The following is a 21,467-nucleotide window of genomic DNA, read 5'->3' as shown; positions in this document are numbered from 1 at the left end:
GTCAATCAAATCCATACGGATGCCTTTGAGCACAGCAGAATTATGCCCGCGCGGCCGCAAATGATTACATTTTTATCACAATCTCACCATCTCCTTTTATCCCGCCCTGCCGCCTCCTCCTCCAATTCCTCATCGCATCTTCAAACATGTGTCATATTGTTGTGTTGCAAGTGCGGGAGGGAGGAAGGGGTGACCCGTGCGCGACGACATCACACACATGCAAAGCACTCGATGTAGACTCCGCCTCTGTCACCGAGTGTATTTGGCCATAACAGTTGTGCTCTTTCGCCGCAACCTTGCCACTGTCACGCTCGTACTTGCCACCTGTAAGGGGGAGGGTCTGTTTATGCAAATGTACGACACGTTTCTTTTTGTCTTGACTGCATTCTCCTCCTCCCTGAACAAGGGGCTCTAATTCTTGTTCTGTTTTTGTTTCACAGCAGACTGACTATCAAACAAATGGCGACGAGACAAAACTGAGGGAATGCTGAGAGGGGGGAAACGATTTACAGGTTGGCAAAATGCAACTATTGAGTTAGCGGAAAGAAGAAAAAATATATATATATTTTATACACACACACACACACACAGATACACACACAAAAGCAAAAGAGCAATAATCCTACAGTAGAGAGGTATCGGGTTAGTTGGAGCATTGGCGGCGCATAAAGGAGTGAGTGAGAGCGGAAGGAAGACAAGAAGGTATGCCGTAGCTTTTTCAATGTTTAATTTTCAAATAGGATTAAGCAGAATGACATTTAGCTGAAGGTTACAGGCTCAGCATTGTCTTAGCTGATATTGATATGCAGGAGGCGCCCTGCTTGTCACCGGGACAAACACTGTTGATGAATGAGAAGCCTTTCCCCAGGAGGGTGTTAAGTGCAAATTTGAAATGAGCGAGAGGCAAAGGTGGGGAGCGAAGAAAAAGAAACGACACGCACAGATACAGACTGAATTACCATGATCGTCGCCGTGTACAGCGTGCCTTGATAAAGTTGCCACAAGTGTAAATTGTTCCCTTAAGTATGGCTTGTGTGTTGAAAATGAGAGAAAAATAATCATAAAAGGCATAATAGAAGCAGTGATGAACCACAATAATACAACGGAAGTGGTCAGCAATGCACAAATACACTAAAATTGACAAGAACTTTGTCCTCATTTCGCAAAGTTTCCCCTGGAATTTACATCTTAACAAGGCGAGTCTCGCTCTCTAATTCTTATGGGCTCTCCTCATTTTTCATGCATTAATACCGGAGCTGCTGACTTGGCGATTCCTCTGAATACAGAATAGGACACACATATTAAGACTCATATATTTACAGGGATTGATGTCATGGGAGATTGTCTGGGAGTGTGAGGAATAGGCTGCCAAACATGTCCTACGCTGTGAGTGTCACCGTGACGATGCGGTCACATTACATGCAGGTGGATTTTTGCTCATTGTAGCAAGTGATGTTTGAAAAAATTAATCAGAGATTCATTCATTCATCTTCCGAGCCGCTTGATCCTCACTAGGGTCGCGGGGGGTGCTGGAGCCTATCCCAGCTGTCTTCGGGCAGTAGGCGGGGGACACCCTGAATCGGTTGCCAGCCAATCGCAGGGCACACAGAGACGAACAACCATTCGCACTCACACTCACAACTAGGGACAATTTAGAGTGTTCAATCAGCCTGCCACGCATGTTTTTGGAATGTGGGAGGAAACCGGAGCACCCGGAGAAAACCCACGCAGGCCCGGGGAGAACATGCAAACTCCACACTGGGAGGCCGGAGCTGGAATCGAACCCGGTACCTCTGCAATGTGAAGCCGAAGTGCTAACCACTGGACTACCAGGCCGCCCTAATCAGAGATAAATCGACAATTAAAAATAAAAAGACCAAATTTGAATGACTTCACAATGTAGATTAAAACATGCGGAATGAAATCAATGAGAGAATGGCGACATGCTAGCATCTTGATAGGAGGTTCAACTCTAGCTACCTCAACTGATACGTGCAACGAAAACAGAACTAGCAACACAAAAAAAAAACCCAAATATGAGCGAGCATGAAGACAAAATACTTGAACGATCATGAGAGGCGGCAGCCAGCGGTTCCCCCTGCAGCTGTCACAAGGCTTGGGGGCGGAAGGCGGGGATGTGGGGGGGCTTCTCCATTTCTACGAGTGTGTGTTGGATATGTTTGCGCTGAGCTGGATGCCCTGCCCGACTGCCACTGGGACGGCTGTTTGTTTAAAAGGCTCGCCTGTCAAACAGAGAGCGCTCCCGACAGCCAGACACAGGGCTAAATAACTCTGACAGCAGCCCTAATCAGAGGCTTCGCACATTGCCACAGGGCCTGGAGGATCCATCATAACCCAAGCCTAAATATTTAAAGTGCTAAACTTTCCAAAGGTCACGGGCTTTTCCATGCATGCCAGGGCGACATGTGTCACAGCGGGAGGACGAAGGGAAAGCGAGTGACAGAGAGAGAAAGAGAGAATTTGATTAAATGTCCTTTCCTCACCATTTCAAATCTTGTGAGAAGCCATATTAGATTGTCTTAGGTTACTTTTTAGGAAACAGACCTTTTGGTTCATGGTCACAACATCTCATTTATTTATTTCAAAACGAGAGTGAGGAAACAACAAGGCCGGACAAATGATGCTAATTAGTGGTAGAGTCCTCTTTTCTAGTTTTTTAAATTTTATTCTGCCACAAAATAACTTCTTCTGAAAGTGCGTGTGGATAAAAATGGTGAAGGTGCGACATAATGAACTTTGTGGATAGTTGAGTAATGCACGTGGATAGACAAATGGGTCCCCAGCCAAAAAGGAGCCGAAGCCTTTCCTAGCTCACATTGGGCGGAAGGCAGACAGGACTCTGGACTGGCAGCGAGTCAATCACAGAACGCTTATACTCTTAAACCTGCTGGGTCAAAAGGAACCCGAACTGGCTGAAATCGTCCAAAATGGACTGAGCCGATGCTGTGGCTTATTTATACCGAGAGACATTGGGTTGACGCGACACTCTGGGGCAAGATTGTGATCCAACAAAGGGTAAAGAGAAATAGACGAGAAGGTTATCAGTACAACTGTCATTCAAAAGAATAGGAATATTATTTTCTAAGAAGTGGTAGCCCAGTGGTTAGCACGTCGGCTTCACAGTGCAGAGGTACCGGGTTCGATTCCAGCTCCGGCCTCCCTGTGTGGAGTTTGCATGTTCTCCCCGGGCCTGTATGGGTTTTCTCCGGGTGCTCCGCTTTCCTCCCACATTCCAAAAATATGCATGGCAGGCTGATTGAACACTCTAAATTGTCCCTAGGTGTGAGTGAGTGCGAATGGTTGTTCGTCTCTGTGTGCCCTGCGATTGGCTGGCAACCGATTCAGGGTGTCCCCCGCCTACTGCCCAGAGACAGCTGGGATAGGCTCCAGCACCCCCCGCGACCCTAGTGAGGATCAAGCGGTACGGAAGATGAATGAATGAATGAATGAATTTTCTAAGAAGCAAGATTCTCCCGTCAAATGTCGCCGCAGTGGGTCACTGAAATTATGTTTGGCACAGAGTCCAATGTCAGCAGTGTTACTCATACATTTCCTTTGAAGGTTACATACAAGTTATTTCAAATTCGGTCTACAACACAACACTCAAAATGGCGACCAGTTTCAACTCTTCAGCCGATTCAAACCCAATGTTCAACCCAAACTCACTTTGGGTAAACGGAATTCAAGAATTTTTCAGACAACCAAAGTCCTGGAACTTTTTGAACATCTCATATATACAGTACAAACAAATCCATGCCAATAACCCCCTCCCCCCCAGGAGAAAAAAAACTACTGAAAGCCCTGTGAGTCTAAACTGGGGCTGAAAATGTATGAAGTGTTCCTGAGTCATTCACAGTGGGTGTCCAAAATTTTACCAGTATCACTTCCAGTCTGGTCGGGCAAAACTTAATCCACCATTCATGAATTTCAACGACGACTACCCAACCGGAGCGTGCCAAATACGAGCAGCTAATTTCACTTGAAAGTTCAGAGAGTAGGTCCTACAATGACTTGTGCAGTGTGCCTGCGTGTGTGCATCTTCTTCAGACTGAGCGTGACCGTGTTAAGTCCATACTATCTCATTTCACGCTCTTGCACTTGGCCTTTGGTGGAACACTTCCACAGGCAACGGTGAAGAGGAGTCGTAGCCCGCTGTGCACTTTTGCACCCAGGTGTCCAAAAGTGGAGTGCATGGGAATAAATCATTGCAGGGGACACATTTGAGTTGACAGAACAGCCAGCGATGAGGTCACACAGGTTCGGACCTCGGTAATCTTTTATATTTGCTTACACTTGGAATAGATCGACTGATGTGTGATTTGTTAAACACAGAGTATCATTATTGAAATTGCCATATGTACTGTATATTTTGCGTTGAATCCAGGTTGAAAAGGGTGCATCTTAAGGTCTTTTTAGCGTTGAAAATCAACTGTCATTTTAGAAAGTTTTTGCTTTCTTAAAAAAATTGCTTGTCAATCAATGCATTTATCGTATTTTCCGCACTATAAGGCGCGGCGGAGTATAAATCCGTTTTCATATAAAGGGCGCGCCGCATGATAAGGCGCATACAACAGAAGCTGGAATAGTGGCTGCAGTTGCATTATGCACCCATGAGATGGAGCTACACTAAAGGAATACAACTCAATACAGCTTTATTCATAAAGAGCACAACCGCTGTAGTTGTAAAAAAAATTGAACATTAGAAATACCATGTCCAAGAAATTAGAATATTGATCCCTATAGAAGGTGCATTAAAAGCCGCACCGTTGGCTTTTGAGAACATTGAATGCTTTTGGGTGCGCCTTATAGTGTGGAAAATACGGTAAATGCAGCCAATGCATGTTCTTTGAGTCATTTTTAGTAAGCTACTTTTCTCCGGTTTGCCTTTCGGTGTCTTAAGCTGTTGGTTTGTAAATACTTTGAGATTTTGTGGTTTTGGTTGTGTGAAGCACATTGAGTTGACTTGTGTATAAATTGCACCGTATAAATAAAATTGCCTTGCCCTAATTGTTCATTTGGCATTAATTTGTGCTAGAATGAAATCGACATGTGATGGATAAATCCGCGATAAAAGAATGGCAAGCGAACTCTCCTGATTTTCTTCTTTGAGCAAGAGAGACATGAGTAACAAAACCGACGGGAAGCCTGAAAAGCCATAAAATACAACAAGGGAGATGAGCTTTTGTTTGGAAATAGATTCTGTACAGTGCACTCCAGTTCACTCGTGGGGTAAACGACAAGTTCACAATACAGGGCAAAAGCTTTGACTCGATTTCTATTGGAAAGCAAACATCTAATTCAATTTGGATACATGCCTGTGCCAGGCTACGAGACGGAGGCAGATTGTAAGTGACAGCCATTGGACAGCTGGCTGGATTTGAATATTGACGAGACAGAGACTTGACAGAAGGGATTACGCTCTACCTTCCGACTGCACTGATCCATTGTATTGTCAGATCAAGTCACTGTCAGGTCTACAGTATATCCATGCACTGATGCCACTCAGTATTAGACCCCACCTGGGATCCTTACCAATGCAAATTGATGGCCACTCAAAAGCTAAAAGATATGGAGTCAATCGACATGGACAACAGTCTGCGACATCCCCGGCAAATCTTTTTCCAAGTAGCCAGAAAAACAAATATTCTTGAGGTTTGAGCATCTTTTTTCTTTCCCCGCATGACTGACTAAACCAAGTCAGATGTTTACTTTCCTATTCTCATGGCTCCGATTCTTTGGTGACAGACAGTATTTACTTGTCAAAGATACTTTCGACGACCAAAATGGATGATTTAAGTAGACGTGATGCACATGTATTGAAAAAAGTTTGGTTTTGGGGAAAAATCTCACATGACTAATACACAAAATGGGAATAGAATAGAAAGAAAGCATTTGCTTTCTTGTCTTCATGACCTTTTGCCCACATCGGGTCATTTTGAGATGAGAACAGTGGCGGAGATAAATTAGCGATGACATTGATTAGGAAACCTAATTTCATTTGGCTCACTTTTAGAGGCAGGTGCCATCAATTCCATGTCTTTGTTGCACTTTTAACTTTTTCAAAATTTTCTTGGGATTTTAGAGCCATTTATATTCATTCATTCATTCATCTTCTGTACTGCTTGATCCTCACTAGGGTCGCGGGGGGTGCTGGAGCCCATCCCAGCCGTCTCCGGGCAGTAGGCGGGGGACACCCTGAATCGGTTGCCAGCCAATCGCAGGGCACACATAGACGAACAACCATCCACGCTCACACTCACACCTAGGGACAATTTAGAGTGTTCAATCAGCCTGCCATGCATATTTTTGGAATGTGGGAGGAAACCGGAGCACCCGGAGAAATTCCACGCAGGCCCGGGGAGAACATGCAAACGCCACACAGGGAGGCCGGAGCTGGAATCGAACCTGGTACCTCTGCACTGTGAAGCCCACGCGCTAACCACTGGACTACCGGGCCGCGCCATTTATATTATGTTTGTATATTTACCTTATTTTTCTCATTATTCTCATAAACGGGACAGAAGTGTGGTAAAGCTGTTGGACAAAAGGGTTTGAATGATAATTTTCAGTTGCGCATGTGCATGTGTGTATTTTTCTGAATACATTGTAATAATGAGACTGAAAAATAATTGCATGTGGCCATCATAGCCTCGCTAAAACAACAAACCCATCCCTGCACAATGTAATAGCACAGTATGCTATTCACTACAGAGTTCTTTTTTTTTTCTCTGGCAGGATGGAATTTGTTTTTAAATGTAAAAGCACTTGTGTTATTCATGTGTCACTGATGTTTTGTTTGTTGGACAACATATCTCCAGCCTGGTTTCAGGACTTTATTTGTGTATCTGACGGCGATGTGGAGGATTGCTAAGGACCGCAACACAGACATCTAACAATTATAAATAAGGTAGCAAATTCCTAATTCTGAGGAAATGAGCGCATATTTGAATTGCTGCGCGCATGTGCGGCAGGTCAAAATTTCTCATGCGAGATTCCGGTCTATTATTTCGTGTCATGTGTATTATGAGCACACAATTCAAAGCCCTCAGACTGCATGCTTGCAGCTCCTTGTCTATTCTCCCCAGTCATCCAGAGGGAAGTTTGTGTAAATTTGCAGGGGCTTAATTACTGAATAATTTAGACCATGCTGCAAATTAATGTAGACATTTCCATATTAATGTGTTTGCCGACCCGTTCCACATGTGTTTGTGCTGTGGACGGGAGGGTAGCAATTATCACAGCACATCATAGCAGTTGCGCCGGTATTTCAGACATCATTAGGTTGCCTGTCCACCCCTGTGTGACTGTGAGCGCTCGTCGATTGGACACACTTTGATATGCTCCTCAAATGGGCTGGAGGTGGCTCAGTGGGATAAGCTCTATCAAATATAGCTTGGGGAGATTAAAAAAATATATATACGGGAGGGCGCTTGTTGTCTCTGACAGGGTGGGGCTCAATTTAAAGGCACGCGAGATGTAGACTAACCTGCACGCAGATGAGGGCACACATACACACATGCACAGAACTCTCGGCAGGTTCACCCACATTTGTGTGGCTGCTCCAAATGGACAGTTTGTGTTACACACGTCCCACAAGGGTGACATCTCTCGACTCCTCACCTCCACTCTCTTGACTAGGTGACGCTTATTAGGAGTTATGTTTTTGTTTTTTTTGGCATGGTTAAGAAGTCATCATTCATCATTCATTCATCTTCCGAGCCGCTTGATCCTCACTAGGGTCGCGGGGGTGCTGGAGCCTATCCCAGCTGTCTTCGGGCAGTCGGCGGGGGACACCCCGAATCGGTTGCCAGCCAATCGCAGGGCACACAGAAACGAACAACCATTCGCACTCACACTCACACCTAGGGACAATTTAGAGTGTTCAATCAGCCTGCCACGCATGTTTTTTGGAATGTGGGAGGAAACCGTAGCACCCGGAGAAAACCCACGCAGGCCCGGGGAGAACATGCAAACTCCACACAGGGAGGCCGGAGCTGGAATCGAACCCGGTACCTCTGCACTGTGAAGCCGACGTGCTAACCACTGGACTACCGGGCTGCCCTGGTTAAGAAGTGTGTGGTCCAATGTGCTCCCCCAGAAGCCCCCTCCGTTTCACCACTTTGCACCGATGAAAAATGGGTGTTCCCCTCCATCATTTAATTTACCCATCCCTGAATTGATATATGTCTTTGCAATTGAAAAGTTGGTGGCGAGTATGAGATGCCAGGAAACTACATACAATGTGCTGACTATACAGACCACCTCCAGGTTCTGATACACCCCAGGAGGTACTCTCAGCTTTTGACAAATTCTTTCTCATCCGCACAGCACACATTGTGGCAAATTTTTGCACAGTTTAAGAATCTGGCCAGGAATCCATTTGCTCCCCCAACCCCTCCCCTTCACGTTGTCTCATGACCACATTTACCCCCATTGGCCTGAAACGGTCTGTTGTGGCCACCAGGAACATAGCATGCATGTTTTGGGAAGATGGGAAAGAAACTGTCATACCAGGAGAAAGCCCACACAAGCACGGAGAGTACACACCCGCTCTTGTAGAACTCATGTGAAGAAAAAAAAAAAGAGTCAAAACAATTGAAAGTTTCTCATGTCGAAACTTTTGTGGTTGTTGCCTTTCCCTGCACTCAACATGTGCCTTCAATCCTCCAGTCCAACCGTCTTGAGCTTGCACGAGATCTGCAGGTCCCCAAACTATTTTGGAGACAGTTAATTAGAGCTCCCTTTAACATCTCATCTCCCCCCGTGTCGCGCGTGTCTGCATTTGGGTCTACTCCTTTAGACTTTGTCACCAAATGCATAAAATATCAGCCATGAATTAATGAACAAAGACGATACAGATAAACAGTCAGTAACTTTTGAGATTTTGCCCTCTGCGCGCACCATATAAGCACAAACAGTGAGAACAAGCGCTCGTACAATCTCCCCACTGAACCGGGTACAGAGGGGAGAAAAAATGTTCATTGTGATTTCACCCCAGTCTTCTACCAGGAAATAGCATATTACTTATTCAGCACGGCGCCTTTGTTATTTGTGCATATATAAACTGTCAAATCTACTAAGCAGCGTTGAGGGTTGAGAAACTGCGACTTGCTCTCAGACAAAGGCCTCGCTCTCGAACATTGATCGGGCAAAACTTCTGTTCAAAGCTCGCCACATATTTCCATAGCCGCCGTGGATCCACTGCATATTGCATAATGTTGATTTTGACTTTCCGCGTGTAGCCCGGCTTAAAAATATCAAATAGTCACAGCCCAAGTTGGGTCGCTTGAGTTTGGCGTAGGAGAAGTCACGAGAAACAAAAGGTTTGGAAATAATGGTGACTTTTGACTTTTATTTTTTCACCTCTGCTGCACAACTTAAATTGTTGTCCATCCTACGCTTTGAATGCTCCTCACCGTTTCGCAAAACATGCATGATTGTTCAACACAGCTGTGAATGTGAGCATCTATATGTGCTGTATTTTCCGCACTACAAGGCGCACCTAAAAGCATTCCATTTTCTCAAAAGCCCACAGTGCGCCCTGTAATCCGATGCGCCTTATATATGGAGTTAGTCTCTTTATATTCCCCACTGAGTTGTTTCCCTGTCAATGTTCCTCTGCCATTTAGTGGCGATTAATAGCAAGAACCAATTGTAACCTAAAAGGGTTCTGCCCGACACTAATTGACATATGCATTCGTCAACACACATCCAACACTTCTATCCTATGCGGCTTATAATTTTCAAATAGGCCGTTCCCTGAAGGTGCACCTTATAGTCCGAAAATACGGTTTCTGGTCAGTGTACCTCACCCAAAGTCAGCTAGTTTAAACTTCAGATCATCGTAACTCTCACCAAGATAAGCAGTACAAAAAGTGAATGGATGGAGGTCTCGTTTGAGCCATACAGGCACGGGTAATTCGTCCGTCTACCCCGCCGATGCTGTGGGTTACAAAAGTGGTCCAAGATTGAAGTGAAACGTGGGTCAATAATTGGGTGAAGCGTGTATTGTGTATGTGGCTGCATTTAGCCTCCTTTCATAATGACATTATTAGCAGTGGGCTCCTGTGGTTTGTGTGGGCCTGCACTGTACTGATTAGTCCATTCAGACATTGATCTTACCTTGTTTTGTGTGTGCACGTGCATGTGTGTGTGTGCATGTGTGTGTGGCGGTGCTATTGTTGATCAGATCAGGGCCTCATTCTCATAATATTTCAAACGGTTAATTTTCCGCCGTGCTAATGGCAGTTGCAGAGGGTTAAGGAGATAAATAAAACCTCGCCGTCACCTTATTTAATATCAAATGCCACTTAATTATAGCTGTACGTGTTTTCAAACACTTTGCATAATTTATTGTTCGGCTCCATCCTAATCTGCGGATCCGATCACATGCTCTACTTTGGCCGCTCTTTGCTTATAATAACAAAGTCATAACGCTCCCTCTCTAGCGCTCTTTCTTTCTTTCTTTCTTTCTTGCCGCCAACAGCAGTGTGACAGAGATAAGCCAGGCGGTGAAAAGACGTTTAAAGTTGTGCTTCACCTTGTAAGGATTTGATGCCGTGTTGTCAGCTCGGGAAAACACGCGCGCAACAAACCTCAGGCAATGCTGCATACAAGCATTGTGTAGCTCTTTGAGCAACGTGACATCACCATTGATGAGCACGCAGCAAGAAAAGGAGGCAGAAAGTAGGTCCGGAAGGTGCGCTGGATGCAAAGTACACAGGCGTGTCAAGCGCTTTTCATACTGGATTTGAATTTGTTCCGCGCACTGAGTGTCGCACGAAGGCGTCGGAGGGAACCCGGCACATTAGTGACATTAATGTAGCAGCAAGGCGCGGGTCATAAAGAAAGGAGTTGAGGCTGACTGCTTTACATGCTGGGGCTGCAATCAGCAACATGAAATGTCAAAGCACATCAGCCGTCTTCTCTCTGTAGTTACGCGTTGTCAAAAGGTTGAGCATTGAAATGAGATTGGCATTAAAGCGGGATACACGCGCACGGACGACGTCGCCATTTGAGCATGTTCCCATCCCTGACCAGCACAGTCACAGAACTCTCGATTGTTGGATGTCTTTGAAAGATTATTATGAGAGATTATCTTGTGGCGTGGGGGAATGTCAAGAGAGATTACGCCCTCCTCCTTGAAAAGTACAAATTCATTTACATTGAGTCCAAATTCACAGGCTGGGTCCTCCGAAGGCCGCATGATGTCACATATCCGTACGTGGTGTCCAAAATCACATTACCCCTTTCAGGGACGGCGGTTAATACAGTGGACAGCTTCTCATGTTATCAGGTTACTGGGTGCCTGAAAGGGTTAAGCCTCTCCAAATTTGCCAACGGTTATGCGGTTCCATGGAGGTTACAAGAGGAGCCTTTCAAGGCATCGAAAAACTCAGCCTGGGAATTTTCTTTCGAAACCACGTGCAGTCGAATGGCGCCGGACGTGACATCACGCGGGTCTTCGGAGGACGCAGCCTGTGAAGATGGACACAGCCCGAGTCTAGCTTTGTCAATTCTTTCTCTTCTACAACTCTTTTTTTTCTTCTATGTATTTTCCAGCAGTTCAGATGCCCCAAGGCACCATGCTGCCTCTCACAGGACGACCTTGGTACTGCAAGAGTTTTATGTTCGGTGTGAGGTGTTGGGTCATTTCAATGAGAGTCGCACACAATAAGCAGTAAGTAAGCACACGCAAGGATGTTTTCCTTGCTATGTCTGGGGTGTCTCATTTTTAAAAAGAAATTGTCCTGGAAGAGATTGTGTGATTGTATTATAATGGTCAATTAATAGTGTAGTAGACTTTTCGTCCATTTTTTTTGTTGTGATGAAATAAAACCACACGGTGTTATTCTACTCCAGACAAAGGCAGAGCAATACGGCACTTGTCTCATTGTCACGAATTCACCCTTCCTATCTCTTTATATTCCGACAGCATCGTGCACCACACAGCTGCAGCTCCCGAGAGGGCTGATAACATAATTGTCTGCCATTACACTGTATCAGACGACAGATCGGCTGTAATTTCATATAATCTGTTGATTCTGACTCATTAACATTTATATCAGCCAGGAACAAGTAATGAGCCAGTTTTGCTAGGCAAACTGTTGCGGTTCTGATAAACGTGTGAATTGATCAGAAACGTATGCCTGTACAAAACACACACTCAATCGACGTGGCGTTACCTATAGTACATAATGAGATCTAATGCAAGAGCAGGATTTTGTGCCTGTCCAAAGACAATAATTTCAATTGAGACTAAGATTGTATTGTGGTTTTAATATTTTTGGTTGCCGTATGAACAACGCCCACAAAGAATCTGCATGCTCAGGGAATCACGTCGTGAAGTGAAGGTCCAACCACGTGCTCATCAACGCGAGTCAAACTTTTCCACCCTGTTGTTGTCCACTTCTAGGCAAGCTCACACATTTCGCTGTTTGCATGACATTGTCCCCTTCATCTATATCCAAATTTGTTGGAGCTATGCAAGTAAGCATATCTAACAGCATCTCAAGATGGTTTGGATTAGGACGAATTCAATAGGTTACGTGCATCGCGATGAAGACGTGTGTGTGTGTGTGTGTAGTTTTCTGTGAAGCCCGCACAGACACAGTTGTTACCGAAAGGCAGGTAATGGATGGGAGGAACATGCAGTTGTGCATCTTCTCTTTGGGCCTTCCATCCTGCGCCAGTCGATGGACCAGACAGGCCCGGGCTTAGTTTATCACATGGATCTCACTGGGAGATATGCGTCAATCGGAAGACGGCGCTTTTGAATATTCATTCGAGCATTTGGTGGCCGGCTGCATATTAAGCGACCGCCGAGAAATCATTCTTTGAACTCAATAAAGGCTTGATGAATTAAAGAGGAAACAGTCAGCGAAGTTTGGACTTGTTGACTGGTGTTGAGGTGTCGGCGGACTTTTCTTAAGTGGGGGACCATGACCTGCCTTTGATAAATGTTGATGGAAGATTTTTTTTTATGCCCTCAGAAAGTGAGTAAGCCCTCAAGATGCTGTTACGCCTAAAAAAAAAACTGCAGGTCTGGCAACATCAATCACACTATTAAAAAAATAAAAATAAAATCTGATTTTTGGTCCTGAGCGGACTTCACAAGCTCCTCTTGACCACGGCGACTTGGTTAAAGAGGATTTGTTTTGCAATAAGATTGCTTGATAAATTACAGGCTGCTTCGTGTTCTGAATAAAGTGAGGTCTGTGACTGTAATATCACATTGTATAGCCCATAATTACTAGAAAGCCGATTGCTTGGCCTCAGAAAACCATCAATCACACGCAATACGGCAATTCAAAACATATTCCCAATAGAGAAACATCGAGATATTGCCATCGAGTGTTTGAAATGTCAGGGCAAAGGAAACCCAGGCGCTGCGCCGTTACATAATGATTATTGCAAAACTTTCTCCCTCCCCGTCAGTCAGTGTGGCTATAATATGCAGTGGATGGCCATGGGGGTTCATTAGTGAGAACAGGCTGCTGTTGAAAAGCTCAAGTTTCACCTCTGATCCCTGCTAATGTGATTTGGACCTGAGACTGGTAGTGGAGAGATTAGATGTTGGCTCACCTCGGGCTGGGAACCAGACAAGCAGACATACATCACTGTTGCTTGCTTTTAAACTCATCGTCCGCTAACATCTCATTTGAGCGTCCACAAAGAGCGTCAGATGTACTGGAGAACACACTTGCCGGCTAATTACGGCTGACAGAATAATTAAGGTTGCATGGCTGTCTGTGCGCAAGATTTTCTTCCCTGAAATTAGCCGCTCCTGAAGATGCCTTTGCATTTTGCTCAGGATTCTGCGGTTGCGATCTGCGCATTGCTCATAATTAAGGATGTACAATACCACTTCTTCTCAGACTTCTTCTGCGAGTCGTCAACTCTTGACGACTCACAGATACCGGGTGACCCTCTTGCACGATTGACACATCTATCCATCCATTTTCCGATCCGCTCTATCCTCACAAGGGTCTCGGGGGGTGCTGGAGCCTATCCAAGCCATCTTAGGGGAGTAGGGAAGGGACACCCTGAACCGGCTGCCTGCCAATCGTAGGGCACACAGAGATGATCAGCCGTTTGCACTCACACCCACACTAAGGAATGCAAGAGGAAACCGGAGTACCCGGAGAAAACCCGCTTGCCCAGAAAGCAGGAAATTGGTAGCATGACTTTGTTCCTCCATTTTGTATCTGAGCAGAGTGAAAGACCTTGTGGATGCAGGACTATCTCCACGATGAAGCCAATCCCACATTATGATTATTAGGTCTTGGTGGAGATGTTGGCTTGACTGGGAGCTGCTCTGGTTGATTAAGAGCAATGACCTAATCAGCCCTGGGTCACGTTTGCATTGAGGGGAAGCGCACTTTTAGAAAGCAATCGTTTTACAAGGACTGGAGTGAGCAAGATCGGTTGACAACCGCGTTAGCATTCTCCTTTGGCTTCCCCTCGTGGACCTTACCACCAGTCGCAATGACACAGTCCTGTTTCTTTCATTTCCTTTTCATTAATCCTGTGCGCTGTCCGTCCGTTCGTAGCCTCCATACTAACAAACCCTCCACTTCCATCAACACCTCTTCCATTATGTCCCTGCCTCCTTCTTTTCCTTCACTCCTCTCTCCCCACTCCCATTAGGTCATAGTTGTGGTGATTTGTCAGTGTGGCTGTGTTGATTAATAGGTAGATGGAGCCCCTATATTAGGAGGCTGTCAGCGGGGGCTCCACAGAGCCAGGGCCGACCCGCTGAGCTCCCTCACCACCCAGGTGGCCCCATTGGGGCTAAATGAGCTGTGAAGGGTCCCGGCTATGCCCGCCTACCCCACACTAAGACGTTACGCACAAACACACACACATGTACACAGACAAAAAAAAAGGCATAAGCACATGCGGGCGTACTCACACGCTTCTACTCGGAGATGCAGGCACGCTCACACAGTCAACGGCCAGGCTCTCGCTGCCACGCATCCCTGCGTTCCCACATGATTTGTCACACTCCATCAATGGACAATAAGTTACTGCCACTCTAGCCTGTCAATGGGCCTTGTCTTCAGTAGACCCCCTCCGTGGTGTCCTCCCAACCCGGAGCAAAGGGGAGGATGAGGGTGACGTTACTTGCCAGAGAGAAAGTGAACATGTGTTGTTGTGTTGAAATACGGGGTATTAAAAAACAATCAGAAGAAATGTTCATCACGTCGAACACTTTTGTGTGTTGTAGGCAGTTGTAAATAAGTGGCTCAGAATGTGAACTGTAACTTAATGCTACCCTGACTGATGTTTTGATTTACATCAGTGAGCCCTTTACCTCCATCCCATGCATGCATTCAGTTTTGGGCTGCCCTGAAGCAAGGCAGCCAAGACCCTCAATTTGCTACACGGGCATTGGAAAATAGCCCACGGGTCCAGGGTCTCAGTGAAGACGTCAATGTATGCATTCATTACTACGTGACACTTCTCATGATTGGTGTTGGTAAGGACTGTTTGCCGGCCGATCATAGGACACAGAAACGGGAACAAACAACCATTCGTACTGACATATAACCTCATAGACAAATCTGAGTCTTCAGTTCACAACTTAGCTCATCACTGATGCTATATTATCAGCGTATCTTCAGACAGATGGGACGGACCCTCCGGCAAAATGAGTAGCCTGTATGAGGCAATTCCTCGGAAAGGCTCTTCGATGAATAGGTCAACACGTATCGTCCTCTGCAATTAGATCATCTGTGATTTACGCATGATTGGGTATCTGGAGGATAAAAAAAAAGTGTTATGGTTCATCAGAAAGCGCCGTTTAATTGTACCGGTGGCAATGCATAATAATTACATTTGAAGTGATCATAGTCATTATGAAGTCGTTATTTCGAAGAAGGTTGAACTCATGAAAAGGCGGCCGGACACGGGGGCCGAATAGACAGCTGTTACTGAAGACGTACGTAGCAGGCAGCCCTATCACGTTTGCAATATGGACGGCCGTGAAATTAAGACTAAACGTATGGCAATTACAATGACAATGAGCTTTGTTCGACATGTCAAGTATCAATCCAGCACTTGCCAGGCAGCTTTCATATCATAGCTAATAGGCAGTTGGCGGGCCGAGCTGTCGCCAGCCACTGAACCGAGCTATTCATAAGCTGGCCCCAGTCATTGTGCTCGGCGGTTGACGTAACGGTAACGCACACATCGGCTACATGTGTCCCCATGCAAATGAGTGCATTAGAGCGGACCGCGAAGAGTGGAGCGAAGCCAATAAATCCAACCGGGGTGAGAAATGTAGCCTTTACCATGCGTGTCCAACCCCATCTATTTAACCTAATTACACACACCACACCAGGTCATAAAAGTGTGCATGCCATCAATTCTGACATCTCATCCAGGGCACCGTAAGGGAGGCCTATTAAGACATATAAATCCTCAGGGTAAGGATTTTTGCCGGGTGTGAAGCGTGTAAAAAGGGCCTCTCTCATAGGGCACCTCTGTCTCCGCACTCAAAGTCTAACACATAAAGTAAAGCAAACCTCACTCCCACACATTTTGGAAAGTACAGTACTTCTTAACTACTTCTGCGTATGTCTACTGGCACTAGAACGCCCCTCTTCCACAAAAGAGCACAGTTCCATCCATCTGCTTTCGACTGCTGATTCTGTTCAGGGTCCCGGGAAAGCCGAAGTCTAGCCCAGCTGGCTTGGTGCGAGAAGCAGAATAGACACACTCTGGCAGACAGTTTGGTTAAGTTCAATGTATAGTCATACATCTGTTGCCGCCCCTTGTCACTTTTTGACCTGTTATAAGAGCATTAGCCAGACCCAGGGGATAACTCAGCTCAAGACGGCCGTTTCAGGACTTGCTTGGCAAAAAACTTGACTTCCATGACATGGCCTGTTTACGTTTGAAAATTGGCATTTTCAAAATATATGTGGGTTCTCAATTGCTGTCCATTTGTGTTGTACTGTGTCCTCTTCACTGTACCAACTACTCAACAAGATTCAGTACTTTGGAGGAAGGTGAATGGAGTGGACGGCTTTACTTGTCAAGGACAGTAAAGCCGTGTGTCCAGGAACGGTCTTGAACCAAGTCCCCCATGATGACCTTAACCACTTGGCCATGGCCGCCCCCATAAGAATGAGCCTGGAGTTGTTTCATTTACTAATTTTGGCTTGGTTTAAATTCAATACACAATTCCAACTCCAGTGTTTTTCTTAAGAGAAATTCCTGAACTGCCCATCAATGGGAAATGCGCAAGGCAAAAGAGAATGCATCGTTCCAAAATGCACGGTGGCAATCAGTTACCAATTGGCTGAAAAGAGCCTTGAGAGTGATGACTGGTAAAGCCAACTTCGCGATGCACAAAGTGCCACACAAAGAGATGAACCCAATCAAGGAGTTCATCTACCCCTATCTTCTTCCCCAGCCTGATTTTGGTCAATTGTTTTTCCTAACCGGGCGTTTCATGACACTTGATGACAGGCCTGCATCTCTCATGCCGGAGGTTGAAGCTGCAGGTAATTTCACTTTCAAACCACCAGTGTTTTATCCACGGGTGTCTGGAGATGAATAGATGTCGACACAGAAGCTTCACTCACACGCTAGCTTGCCTTTGTCTGTTGCATACCTGAGCTAGGGTTGAACGCCGCCCCCCATTCCCACCTTTGGATGCGGATCCAGCGCGAAGGGTATGAAGTGGCAAAGTCAAGCCATGCACAAAGGGGCAAATGAGAGAAGAGAAAGACAAGTAACAGGGATCACTAAGAGGTGATAAACCCCATTGTCGGAAAACATCGCCGTGAACCAGTTCAACTTTTCACCCTTCGGTCTAATTAGGAAAATTGAGGATCAATCACGCTAGAGTGGCAGCAGTATCTCATTGTACTTGATGGAGTGTACAAGGCTTGTACAGGCTATTAGGGGAGAAGTGACGGTTATGGAAAAGGAGCATTGTCAAAAACGGAAACATTATTGAGCAGCTCACGACAACTACTCTAGAGTGACAGTGTTCAACATTGTAATCATAGGAGATTATGGCCAGTGGCATTTATTTTGAAAAATAGAAAGAGTTGACATTTAGGTCCAGGTAATATTCATCAGACGTACGTTTAATGCCCAGAAATATCGGTGGCCGAACTAGCAAAGCCCAAATCTGTTACTTTTTCTATTTCGTTTTCATGAGCCACCCTTCACAGTTTACCGCTTCCTGTGAACAGGAAAAAAAAGACCTCCACACCTGGATTTCCACTTCAGCATGTCATTCGTGGAATTTGGGGGGAAACCTAATCCATCAAGGTCTGCAAAAAATGAGTCTTTTCTATCAATAAGCATCACTCCATGACCAAAACATAAATTGAATAGGTAGCTCAGATTATAGAGTCGGCTCAATTGAATGTTTGCTGACTCAGCTCACATAAATTGTATAGACAGTGCTGTTTATTTCCTCAGTGACGGCTTTGTCAACATCAAAACTAACAATTCAGCACACTGGAAAGAAAAGGTTTGTTTCTCCGACCCTTTGTGTGTATACGCAAGTCAAATTGGAAAATTTAAAAGTAAAAAAGAGAAGTGCATTAGTCATGAATGTATGCTGCTTTGTGAACATCATCTTGTCTTCATTGACATATTTCAAGTGCAGCCTGCTCAGCAAAGCCCGTAGCTTTAACATTCCTCCAATATCATTGTCAACTATGTATTATGGAAACACAACCGTCTTTCCTTTGCCTTTCTTGATATTGTATCCATCCATTTTCTGACGCGCCGATCCTTACTTGGGTCACGGACATGCCGAGGCCTATCCCAGCTGTCATTGGGCAACATGGGGGCATGGGGTGGTTCACCTTGAAGAAGTCTTTATATTTTATATTTCCCAAATTCCTGAGCATTAATTCTGCAGACTCAACGTTTTGGGTTTGCTTGCTAAACTTTTCCTACCTATGTATGTATCTAACAAAACACATTCAAATAACGTTCAGTTCTGTCCATCCATCCATCCATTTTCCGAACCGCTCAATCCTCATTAGGGTCGCGGGGGGTGCTGGAGCCTATCCCAGCCCTCTTCGGGCAGTAGGCGGGGGACACCCTGAATCAGTTGCCAGCAGGGCACACAGAGACAAACAACCGTCCACGACCAGACTCACACCCAGGGACAATTTACAACGCCCAATCATCCTGCCATGCATGTTTTTGGAATGTGGGAGGAAACCGGAGTACCCAGGGAAAACCCACGCAGGCCAGGGGAGAACATGCAAACTCCACACAGGAAGGCCGGAGCTGGAATCGAACCCGGTACCTCTGCACGTGCTAACCACTGGACTACCAGGCCGCCCACGTTCTGTTCTGTTCAATTTTAAGTCATTGATCCTCCATTTTACTTTTCAGCGCTCTGCTAATGAAAACAATAACATTCAAGTATAAAAATACTCATCATATGCACAGCCTTCCTCGAACGTTTCAACCACTTTTATAGCGAAGCGGATAATTGAGCAAGTACAAATGGCTTAGTGACATTGGTCTTTTGACTTTGTTAAGTGCAACCCATACAGAGGACCCCTTAAAGCAACCACAAATTGGACTCCTGCTTAATCCATCATAAAAAAAAAAAAAGCTCTGCTTACAATTAGGCTCCAGGGTGGAACATTTCTTGCTTTGAGGCCATCCACTCCACCTTCTTTCATGTCAGTAAGCAACCACAATAGCTTTAGTCATGATTGCAAACTGCCCTTCCCTTGAGCAAAAATGACTGTATTGAGGGGGTGTGCGCAGGTAACTTGAATAACTGTACAACTCCAAGAAACTACCTCCATTAATAATTTACCTATTTCAACTGTCGCTCAAAGACAAGACCATTTTATCCTACTTTCGCTTACACCTAATTACACTTAACAGCTGCAAATGGTCTCGGGACATTCACAGTAAATCAAACCTCACCTGACATGTTTTCCTTTGACATATACTCTTCCCATATGGACACTTTCTTTTATCTTAAGCCCCTCCTCCTGGACACACGTGTGTGTACATCCATGCATGTTTGCAGGCTAAGAGCAGCAGGCTGCAGACAGTGGCCACTGGGAAATTAAAGAGCACTTTGTCATGCATCCTTAAATGTGTGACACCGTGTCTCAGGAGACGGCGCTTGATTGGTCTAGGAAGCATCCAAGAGTGACTGGTGAGTGACGGCCTCGAGGGGTTATATGGTGTGTGTGTGTGTGTATGTGCTGACTGGTCTTGGAAACACAGGACAGCACTGTGACTCGTCTGGATGGCACCCTGTCAGAGGCAGCTGGCAATGTCTTGTGATGTTGCCACAAGGGAGTCATATGCCACTCTGGAGTCCCTTTTCAAGATTCACATCTTTTTAAACCCTTATATTTCTGACACGACATTGTACCCACACCCAGTCGCGTTCTACTTCATCATTAGCTTCCACGGCGGACATCAACATATAACGTGCTTCTTAACTCATGGGTGACTGTCTCGTTTTGGGTGGGCGACGCCATGAAAATGATTTCAGATGCATATTGTAACATTCAACGTTGACATTTTTGGGTACACGGATGTGAGACAGAAGCATCGGCGTGCGTTATGAAGTGGAAGCTGTAACTCCTCGGATGTGAAAGTGTGTAAAACAAGTGATAAACATAGGCCAGCGTGTCCTTTCGTGTTGGCTATCCAATCGTGCAACGCAAAGTAGGGTATATTAATCCTTACATGCACCAATCATGATAACCTGTAACCTGATAACATGATAGATTGTCCACTGGAGTAACCGCTGTCCCTGAAAGGGTTCAATATTGTGCCATCACAACTTCTCGTGTTTTGAAAAGAGAGAAACAGAAAAAAAAGAAGTAATCGCTGCACCCCCCTATCAAGGATGCGGGATTTAACGAAGATGAGCTAAAATCCAAACCCAACAGGGGGGCCAGCATAATTGCCGAGCATGTCCCTCATACTTACTATTTTTAATAGGCTACTGGCGCCGAGCGCACAATAGGCTGACATGTTTATTTTGAGCTGATTTGGTTGCACTTTCATCAGGGTACAAGGACTGGCATGGAGTGGGGCAGAATGTTTGAGTTGTCTCGCTGCTTTCTGGGCCTGATAGATGTTAGCGCCACTTACCACCTGAGGGGGGCGAAGGGTGGGGATCGCGGAGTGGTGGGGGTACGCAGTGAAAGAAATGGAGGATTTGCGCTGGCACTGCGTATTTATTTATTTTTGGCCCAATTAATTGATTGCCAGTGTGTGGAGCATTTTGCATGACAAAGGAGGCGAACGTTCAACTGCCATTTGTAATGAAAATGCACTTTGCAAATTAAAAAGTGGAGAAACTCAATTTTTCCTTCCTCTTTAGGAAATAAACAGCCCCTTAACCAATTAGAGCACATTGTAATAATTCCATGATTTATTGCAGGTTGTTTAACTTTCAAAACTCGGCTAACCTACATTAA

The 21,467-nt window shown here is 45.4% G+C and overlaps 1 protein-coding gene across 5 annotated transcripts in view; it reads right to left on the bottom strand.

The window, feature by feature from the left end:
- Positions 1-21,467, bottom strand: part of kiaa0825 (KIAA0825 ortholog) — a 106,695-nt gene that overhangs the window by 2,639 nt on the left and 82,589 nt on the right. The window contains exon 23 of one of the 5 annotated variants that reach the window (XR_007962636.1): positions 14,936-15,146. The exons of 3 other annotated variants lie outside the window; for them this stretch is intronic. Coding sequence is in view for 1 of the 2 variants with exons in the window: in XM_052067373.1 (XP_051923333.1) it covers positions 15,748-15,781 (34 nt within the window). In the remaining variant the exon portion in view is untranslated. Of the gene's footprint in view, positions 1-14,935; positions 15,147-15,612; positions 15,782-21,467 lie in introns of those variants that run through there. One more of the 5 variants, XM_052067373.1, reaches the window with a different exon arrangement.

Source organism: Hippocampus zosterae, chromosome 6 (genome assembly GCF_025434085.1).
Source record: "Hippocampus zosterae strain Florida chromosome 6, ASM2543408v3, whole genome shotgun sequence".
NCBI lineage: Eukaryota > Metazoa > Chordata > Actinopteri > Syngnathiformes > Syngnathidae > Hippocampus > Hippocampus zosterae.
Note: the sequence above shows the minus strand (reverse complement) of the source record. Positions and strands in the feature narration are given on the sequence as shown.